General features: G+C 47.8%; 2 protein-coding genes and 1 long non-coding RNA gene across 4 annotated transcripts; 2 read left to right on the top strand and 1 right to left on the bottom strand.

The window, feature by feature from the left end:
* Window positions 1-383: 383 nt before the first annotated feature.
* Window positions 384-2,651, top strand: LOC120670668. Of its 2 annotated transcripts, XR_005673290.1 has the most exons (3): window positions 385-1,369; window positions 2,043-2,192; window positions 2,342-2,651. XR_005673290.1 is itself a non-coding variant. In XM_039950823.1 (2 exons), the coding sequence occupies exons 1-2, from the start codon at window positions 571-573 to the stop codon at window positions 2,057-2,059; spliced, it is 816 nt and encodes a 271-aa protein (XP_039806757.1). In that variant the 5' UTR covers window positions 384-570; the 3' UTR covers window positions 2,060-2,646. The 2 variants fall into 2 exon arrangements, 1 of the variants encoding a protein (XP_039806757.1); XM_039950823.1 differs by having other exon boundaries at window positions 384-1,369; window positions 2,043-2,646.
* Window positions 2,652-6,185: 3,534 nt separating this feature from the next.
* On the top strand, window positions 6,186-8,754 carry LOC120668481 (U-box domain-containing protein 35-like). The gene is made up of 4 exons (XM_039948206.1): window positions 6,186-6,690; window positions 7,812-7,930; window positions 8,034-8,149; window positions 8,247-8,754. The coding sequence occupies exons 1-4, from the start codon at window positions 6,342-6,344 to the stop codon at window positions 8,527-8,529; spliced, it is 867 nt and encodes a 288-aa protein (XP_039804140.1). The 5' UTR covers window positions 6,186-6,341; the 3' UTR covers window positions 8,530-8,754.
* LOC120668482 lies at window positions 6,685-8,374 on the bottom strand. Its single transcript, XR_005672442.1, has 3 exons — window positions 8,297-8,374; window positions 8,052-8,156; window positions 6,685-7,906 (listed from the first exon to the last, which is right to left on the bottom strand). It is a non-coding gene; the product is annotated as an uncharacterized LOC120668482 (long non-coding RNA).
* Window positions 8,755-9,641: the final 887 nt, after the last annotated feature.

The following is a 9,641-nucleotide window of genomic DNA, read 5'->3' as shown; positions in this document are numbered from 1 at the left end:
ATTATTTAAATATATTATAATTATATTTTAATACTAGTATATAAAAAAAATATGTTCATATGTTCTATGTATATACCATCATAGATATTCTAATATCGTTAGGTCAGATACATGATCCATCATAAAATACACATGTGAAAGTAGCTGTAAGACCTTCTCATCCAAATTTAGAAATTCACCACCTGTGGCCAACCCTGCAGCCAAGAAATCCGCCCCTGGGGTTCCAACTCTCGCCGTCAGGGTGCCGAGCGCACGGGTAGACCAACCAGTCTAGCGCGCGCTGGCTTCTCACTCATGGATTGCTGCAGAATATACTCTAACTCATATACGCCGTGGGCTGGAAGGACTGAGGACGCTCGGTATGTCTCCACACGACACGTGTTCTCACAGAAAAAGTAGCCCAACGCCGGCCCTCCAATCGGCCCCACGCGAACCGCGGACGTCGCCGCACCGTCTCGCTGGGCACCGCCTCCCACCCCCGTCTTCCATCGGATAGGTCGGTCTCTTTCTCCTTTCCCTTTCTCTCCACGGAGGCGGCAGAGGGGGAAAGTGGGCTTCGGTTCTTGGTGGATGGAGACGGCGTCGGGAGCAACCCTCGGGAGGACGACGGGGCGAAGGCGCGCTTCCTGCCCTCACCCTAGCAGCGGGCCGCCGCGCGGGTGCCGTCTCCTGCTTTCTACGGCCTCACAACGTGCGGAACGGGGGACGGACGGCGGCGGCGCCGCCGCCCGGGCGAGGAGGCAGGGCATGGCGGAGGGACGGCGGCAGCCTCACCCGGGCGAGGAGGCGGGGCGGGCCAGAGGGATGGCGGCAGCGGAGGTTCGCAAGGAGAGGGGAGAGGGCGAGCGGGGCGGCGGTGCCCGGGCGACGAGGCGGGGCACGGCGGAGGTTTGCGAGGACAGGACCGGCACGTGGCCGCTTCGCGTCCACGGGACATCACCACCTCGATGCGCCGACTCCGGTCCTTCGTTGGGCCAACGCCACGCCGCGCACCCTCCCTCCGCTCCCCAGATCCACCGCCGCTTCTCCCAGATCCGCCGGTCACTTCCCTTCCCGGAGCCGGCGGGGAGCCACGGGACCCAGTGCGTGCGGGGAGCAGCTCGCGGGCGGGACCGAGCTCGCAGGAGGCATGCAAGAGCAGCGGCCAGCAGGATGCGGGGAGCGCGCCTGGCTCATCGCCAGCGACCTGGCTCCTTCCTCCTAATCTCCACCAGTACCTATCTCCGCGGTAGCTCTCACATCACAGCAGCGGTTGAGCTCCTGCGGCCGCTGCCGGGCGGGCCGCCTTCTCTCTCCGGCCACCTTCCTCAGGTGCCCTCCATCGCCGGATCAGCCGATGGGAGCGGGCAACCTCTGCTGACAGCCTACGGTATGTAAAAATCTATATTTCTTGATGTGCTTACCCTTCCCAATCGGATTTGTAGTCAATGGATCGAACTCACCCCAGCCCAAATCGAGCTCTTTCCTCCTTCACATCGAATCCATCTCCCAAGTCCCAACTCTGTTCCTCCCTGCTAGATTATTTTTTTCAGGTCCAATCCATGCCTTTCCCCTTTTCTGGCTAGAATTAGAACACATTTCCTTCCAAAATGGGTGCAGCAGCATGTTCGAATCGCCATATCAAAATAGGTGCGGTTGCAACAGTATGCTTGAAAGATTTATTTTCACCAATTGGAGGTTCTACCTTTCAAACTGATTTGGTTCTCCCCTACTATTTCGAGTTCAGACTGATTGTGCCTTCTTCGGTTCTTTCTTCAGTGATTTATTAAAAGTTAGTTACATCACTTATTTATTTCCATTCTTGCATTGTAGTCCCTACAAACTGAATGTTTAGAACTCGATTTGCTTACCTGCTTCACTGAAATGCATATTAAAAAACTGGCTCTTCAAGATTTCCAAATTTTTTCACCTTCTTATTTTATTTACGTGCTTCTAAATATGATCAGGTAGCCCCCTCCTCTCTCGAAGAAGGTTCTGTTTTTGACATTATCCAGAGTTTTATTTACAACAAATTTATTTATGGATGATTCCTGTTTTTGTAGGCTGCAAAGTAAACTGAATGATCATTCATACCAATGTAGCATCGCTAAGTAAAATATGCTCATCAGTTCTCATACTTGGGCCGTGCAAAGCTCTAGCTTCTACATCTCTCTGTGCACCTTCAGCATCTGTATCCGTACAGCCGTGCCATGGTAGGTTTTCGTTAACCTTTATGTTGTTTGTTGTAGTTTTTGTATAATCCTCAAAATATGTGTTTAGAAGCTTGAACTTAACCTTGGTATGATAATTCAGCATTTGGAGAAAATTGGTTAGGGACGTACCGATCTAAGGTTATATGCAGGCTATGATTAGTTTGATGTAGCATTATGGGTTCCTCCAATTCCCTATGCACCATGGAGAGGAAGAGCTGGAAGAGCTGAGGGCGACCGGACGCTCACCGAGCAACACATGACCCTGGAGAGAAGGAGCCGGACGCAGGCCATGCATTTGGCGTTTGCTCCTTTTAGTCCATACGCAACAATCAGCCAATTGCCACGCTCTCCAACGTACCTCTCTTTCTGCTCTATACACATGTAACCATCAACACATTAATTATTTTTTCCACATTTCCAAATGGGCGCGGCGTAGCGCGCAGTTTACCTAGTATTTTACATATTGTGTCGTGGGTAAAGCCGTGGAGCTGCGACATCACTGATCTCATCTCAGGTAGCAGCTAGGAGCTACCTCTCCTCTCTAGCAGCTAGCAACAATAAGAAGCAAGAAGCGACCTCCGAGAAATCGTGTATACAAGTTTCAATAAGAACACTTGGATAAAAGACGCACGTTAGAAGGATATAGTGCCCTAAATTCAGCCAAAAAGGTATTAAATTCTAAATTTTTTAATGATGCATAGATTAGTGATTTTGCAAACTTTGAAATTGATTTCAAGTGTCAAAATGTGAAGGAATGAAGTTAAACTTGTTGTGTATGTCGAGATGGAAACTAAGACCGCACGGAAAAATAGCTAGCCCTCGCGCCTCCTCTCCCTCGGTCACACCCTCCCTCCTCCCTCATCCTGAAACACATAGCAGGAAACAGGAATCCGTCTGTCCTGTCCATCGTCCACGTCGTCAGGAACGGGCCTGCCGTACATATGTATGTATGGGTATTCAACTGTATGTCCAAAATTTTTGGCAAAAAAAATTATATACATAGTGCATAACATGTATATGTATTATAAAATAGAAAATAAAAGCCTCTCTAAAAAGTCCTTAAATCCTAGTCTCTAACTCTCTATATCCGTGTAGAGAGTCGTTCTAAATATTATTTATTCCTGTATTTTTATATCACCATGATAGTTTTTTTATATCAGATATCCTATTGTACGAATCTTGACATAATAGAAACATGATCCACGAATTTGAAAGATGTAGGTCTAAGATCCGATTCTAAATGGCAATTGGGATCAGAATGTGGATTTTTGTTCTCAGATCTGAAAAAGGAGAGAGATAATTTACAATATTGCTACCTTGAGGAATTGGTTTTAGTTGGAGGGAGGTTTCCCACTAAAAATGCTAAATTTGTAATTAGAATATCCTTTAGGTTGTCTCTTGAAGATGATCTACACAAATCAAACATCACAATATCATATTACCTCTCGTGCTCAAATAGCCCACTTTCACTCCTCTGAACAACTGCGGCGGCGACCTCAACCAGCACTGACCCCATGTCCCCAACCTCGACCATTCCCGGTTCCACTTCTCCCCTCCCGCGTGGTCGCTTCCTTTCTGCTTCCAGTCAGCAGCAGCGAACCCTAGCGGCACGGCGGGCGACGACTACTCATGAAGAAACGCAAGCGGCCCTACAGCGCATAACTGTGACCGAAATTTTTTTTGATCTTCAAAATTGTTGATGAATACTCAAATCTCAAATTCTGGACCCACCCGTGCATGTCGTGGGTCTCCACCCCCTCCCTCGCGCAAGTCCCCGATGCCGGTCCGTTTCCGGCCGGGGGACGGACGATTCAAAGATGTGCTGAGTGGTCTGCCGGAGCAGGGGTTTGACCGGGCGCCGTCGAAGAGGAGGAGAGGAATCCGGCAGCGATCCCCGAGCATATTCGGCTCTCAGTCCACGCCCTCCCCAATAATCTGTGATTATAGGCCCTGTTTGGTTTTGTAGCGCGCTAGTGAATAGTAAATTTTGACCGCTAATTACGGTGTCAAACAAAGCCAGTTTACAAAATCAACTTCAGAACTCCCGCGCTAGTGACCCTGAAGAATCTAATGAGACCTTTGACCGCGCGATTAGAGGATGGTTACTATAGCATCACTGTAGCAAATCATCGATTAATTACTGTCATTAGATTCGTCGCGAAAAGTTACACCCATCCCTAAAAAGATTTTACAAATTGATTTCATTTAGTGCTTCATGCATGCGAGATTTTTTTTCGGGAAATGTGTGTGCTAGATTTCTAGCGCAACCAAACAAGGACATATACGCCCTGCATTTGCTTGATGCGTCGCTCACCTGCCCCTGATGCCTGATACGTGCTGTGTTATTCCTCGTTTCTTCTCCTCAACACAGTCCCTGACGTGTCCCGGCGTCAGAGACCGTCTTGCAATGATATCCTTTTGCTTTCTGCTGTTCGTACAGATCGAGGTCGATTCACCAGTTCATTCACTTTTACTGCCTAGAGAGAAGGTGTTGTCCTCGTGTGTCCTACGACTACAGGAACGAGGATTCTCTGTCGGATTCTAGGTGCCGGCCGGCCAGCCATAAAAAAGGTTTTTTTATTCATATCATTGCAATTCTTGAAGTTTGGAGAAATACCATTGCAATTCGCCTATTTTGAACCGCGCCACTATAACTTTTGATTTTCTAAAAAATGCCACGGAATACGTATGAAAACGACTTGGGCCCAGCTGCAGATGTATTTGTATACGTATATTTCATTGAAGCTCCTCTCCACTATCACCGACATGCGGGCCCCACATGTCATGTTCTTCCTCCTCCTCTTCCCATCTTCCTTCCTGCATCCAGGCGGCTTCTCCCTCAAGCACGGCAGCAGCGGCTTCTTCCTCAAGCCCGGCGGCGGCGTCTTCTCCCTAAAAGCACGACACGTCCTCCAGGAACGGGGGCTGCTCCTCGCGTCGCCTGCCGCCGTCCCGAGGCCGTGCGCATCGAGGCCAGCCGCGCCGCTGGGGCCGCCCACTCGGGGCTGGCATGGGGCCGCGGGAGGTGCGGTGGGGGGGCTGGCCTGGGACCGCGGGACATGGGGGGTTGGGCAGCGATTCGCCGCGTGGTTGTGGACGCCGCCGTCGGAGGCCACGCCTGTGGGGGCTTGCTGTGCCCGTCAGCCGGGGCTAGCCTGGTGCCGCGGGAGGCTGGGGGCGGCGATTCGCGCGGGAGATGTGGAGGCGGTGGCCCTCCGGTGGAGCTTGCGCGCCCCGCTGAACGAGCTGCGGCGCCAGAGTTGATGCGGAGGAAGATGTGGAGAGGAGGAGGAAGAACATGACATGTGGGGCCCGCATGTCAGTGATAGTGGAGAGGGGCTTCAATGAAATATACGTATACGAATACATCTGCAGCTGGGCCAAGTCGTTTTCATACGTATTCCGTGGCATTTTTTAGAAAAGCAAAAGTTATAGTGGCGCGGTTCAAAATAAGCGAATTATAATGGTGTTTCTCCAAACTTCAAGAATTGCAATGGTATGAATAAAAAAACCAAAAAAAAAACATCCGGCCATCTCCACTGTGGACTTGTGTTTGGTTGTAATATTAAACAGCTATGTATCTATCGATTAAAAAGCTGGAATATTTATTTCCTTATCTAAAAAATAAAGCTAAGAACGACCCCATCAACGCCCGCAGCCGAACATTTGTTACTATTTGGCCAGCACTGCTACGTGTGCAACCATTTAGTATCCTAAGACCAGTCTTAGAGAGAGTTTTATCGGGCACAGTTACTTAGACTGAGAACTAAATAACTGTGTCAAATAAGTTTTATGGTGATGAAACTCTTCTCACATCCTATAAAACTTCATGCTTCTATTTTCTTACCATGTCAGCAAAAATTATAGTATTTAATGTCACGAAACTCTTTGTGAAACTTGCACTGAAACTAGTCTAACCTGCAATATTTCCCTCGAAAATGTCAAACTAGAAGAAATTCAGACACCACCACCACTTGATTGATTTCTTGGCCACCAAACACAGCTCCCCGCCATCAAGACACACAGGCACGAGGCGCCGCCGCGCCGGACGGCGACGCCCCGCTCCTACTCGTCTCCACATTATTCTCCCTCCTCGCCTCCGTGCGTGGGTGACGCCGAGCTAGCTAGCTAGGCACGCGCGCGTACACGATGGCCGAGGCCGAGGCGGCGCCTGCCACCCAGCATCTGGACGGCCTGGACGGCGGCGGCCAGCCGAGCGACAGCAACGGCGGCACGTGGGAGATCGAGGAGCTGGAGCCCGAGGAGGAGGCGCGGCAGGCGGGCCGAGGCGCGGCCCGCGACGACGCGCGGGGCCAGGGCGGCGGCGCGGCGGCCTCCTCTGGTGGCGGCGGCGGTGCCGACGACGTGTACGTGGCGGTCGGCAAGGGCGGGTCCAGCATGGCGGCGCTGTCGTGGGCGCTGCGCCGGCTCACCAGGCCCCGGAGCTTCGTCTACCTCGTGCACGTCTTCCCCGTCGTCAACAGCATCCCCACACCATGTGAGCGATCTCCACTACTACTCTTACCCCATCTGCTGCTTCTCCTGACCTCACCATCTGGTTCGATTCACGATCATAAACCTGCTCCGATTTACTCGAGTTAAGCATGCATGCTGCCGTTTGAAACACGAGGATTTTTCCAGAGTCATGTAGGAATGGATCGAATCAGATCAAACTACTAGTGTTTCCTGTGAAAACTCTTGGGTTACATTCAGGTTTGTATCCTCGCCGACATGGATCCTTCCAATGTCACAAGATCCTCGAGCCTAACTCGAACAGAAACCATCCTCTTTGGCAATTGGAGGTTAAGAGTCAAATCAGGACTACAACCGTAACAACGAGTAAGAGGGACAATGTTGCAATTTGCAAACAAGCAGTCTTGTTTCGGGTCACCATTATTAATTGGGGTCCCAGAAAGCGCCGGCTTTCGCGCACTAGTTGAACAGAGATGATGGTCGTGATGGAAGGATCAAGGGTCAAGTTCTTGGACTTTCAAAGGTGTCGCCTTCATGCGCTGGAGTTTCCTTGGAGCCTTGTTGTAAACATCTTGCGCCTAAGACTGGGTTTTGCACCGTCGCAAAGCTGCAAAAGCAAAATTCCAAGTGGCTGATGCTGACCTTGTAGAAGATCCGAGATATACGCGTTAGTTGTGACCTGTACCTCTAAATGTTTTTTTTCTTTTATATATAAGCTGTATTTTCAGCAACCAAACATGATTTTTCCTTCAGTGAAGATTGTAGAATCTATTCTCAAAGATCACATACATCCTTTGAGCTCCAGGTAGCGAATGCTAGCAAGAAACGTGTACCATAGAGTGCCAAAAAGTAGAGCTGTGACATGCCGGGTAGAGTAGGGCGCATGCTAGTATGGGATGTCAATTGTGATGTTAGACTACCACTAAAGTGTGAACAAGATCAGCACAGTGGGATTCCATTCTGCAAGCTTCTAGTCGTTGATACAGTGACACTGACAAGATGAAAATAGACTAGTAGGTTCAGCAACTTAACAGAAGGAAAAGAACAAAAACATGGATTTGTTTAGCTGAATTTGCTTAAAGAGTTGCTGTCAGTTAAAATTAGTATTTTGTGAGGAACCTGACACATCATCAATTTCTGAAATAGTAGGAATGATGCCTAAAAGCCGAGCGAGCCCAGAGCAGATCGAAACCTACTTGAACAAAGAGAGATCGAAGAGGCGAGAAATGCTGCAGAAATTCCTGGATCAGTGCCGCAAATTTCAGGTAAGCAGCTGGACCAGTTCATTAACTGTACTGAGCACTGAACGAGTTTTCCAGTCGTGGGAAAAAATTGAAGACTCAAATATAATTCTTTTGATACATTCAGGTTACCGTTGATGTTTACCTCATCGAGAGCGATCAAATCGCTAACGCAATCATTGAACTTGTTCCTGTCCTGCACATAAAACAGCTAGTGCTGGGAATTTCGAAGTCCAATGTGCGGTAAGGCCTATGCCATATAGCATGAAATTAATAGAAATGCAAAATTGTTTGCCTGCACTTCTGCTATTGTATGCTGAATTTGTCGGAATGACCACAGGAAGCTCAGGAGAGGAAGCACAATTGGAGGACAGGTACAGAAGAGCGCACCTGTCTACTGCAAAGTCAAGATCATCTGCGATGGCAAAGAGGTGATGGCAGAGACGATTGCTGATCCAACACCACCACTATCACCTCCTCCTGTAGATAACAGCAGATCTAACATGACACCACCATCAACTACACTTAATCATGATAAAGCAGCTGCAAATGGTGAAGAAAAAGGCGGTGAATCCAGAGAACGGAAGAAAATCACAAAGTTTCTAAGATGCTTCTCGTTTTGATTACCATTTGATTGCTGTTTTAGTCACTTTTCACAGCTAGCGCATTGTAATTGCATCATGATTGGAAAGCGTATATATATTTGCTGTTACAAGTTTTGCCAATGTTTTTGTTCTTAGAAGCTATTGATTTATTGTGTACAAAAGGAGATCTTCATGTGTATGTCGAAACTTTTTAGCATTTCGCTGAAATGTTTTGTAATTTAAGAGGTCCTCATTTGTATTTAAGGAGATGAATTGAATAATTATACATTACTAGTAAAATATTTTTTTCTTGAAGACTATTAAAATATTGAAAACCACATTGAGGTAACATGGTAAGAGTAAGATATGCATAAAACTAAAAGGTATGCTCCCTCTGAAGAAAGCTTACTATTTTAGGCTGATCAGAATAGCAAGCAGAAGCAACACAAATACACAACAGTTTTTTTGCCAGATGAGTGGTACACTATTTATTCATGTGTCCAGAAGACCATATAATAAAGAAAGAAGTATGAAGAACATTCTATTTAGAAACCTAATGGAGAGAGTCAACCCATTCTTTAGCATAATCACATTCTTTTTTTTGGCATAGCTGTTCAGAGATTAGGACAAATCAATAAGTTATATTGAGATATGAATGCTGGTTCTGTCATCGTATCTGGTCAACTTAATAAGTATTTGAAGTCATAGTCCCAAGACATAGAGGTGACAGATTTGTTACCCTGAGGTTCAGACCTAGCACATGATAAACTTTAATTCTGATGCATTGGCTCATTGGCTGAATGTACAGCTAATAACAGAGCAGTGTTAACTTGAGTATGAAAAGATCATGGCTGTGATAGATGCAAGGATGACCACAGTGATGTCAGGCACATATATGGCCACTGCTTGTGCTCTTAACCCTTACGTGCAGTACAGTTTGGGCACATCACAGACAGTCATGACAGTAATGCGCAATGGTCTGGAGAAAATGTTGAATACTAATTCAGCAGCAATTGCATTGCAGGAATTTGAAATATTCAGGACGAAGCAAGGTGAGTTCTCTAGTGACATTGCTAGGCGAATGGCCATTGACAGGAAAACTTCACCAGCTGCTTGGTGGGCTACATTTGGGGGAGATACACCAGTGTTGC

The sequence above is a fragment of the Panicum virgatum genome, chromosome 4N (assembly GCF_016808335.1).
Source record: "Panicum virgatum strain AP13 chromosome 4N, P.virgatum_v5, whole genome shotgun sequence".
NCBI lineage: Eukaryota > Viridiplantae > Streptophyta > Magnoliopsida > Poales > Poaceae > Panicum > Panicum virgatum.
The sequence above is the reverse complement of the archived record's forward strand: the minus strand, read 5'-3'. Positions and strand labels throughout refer to the sequence as shown.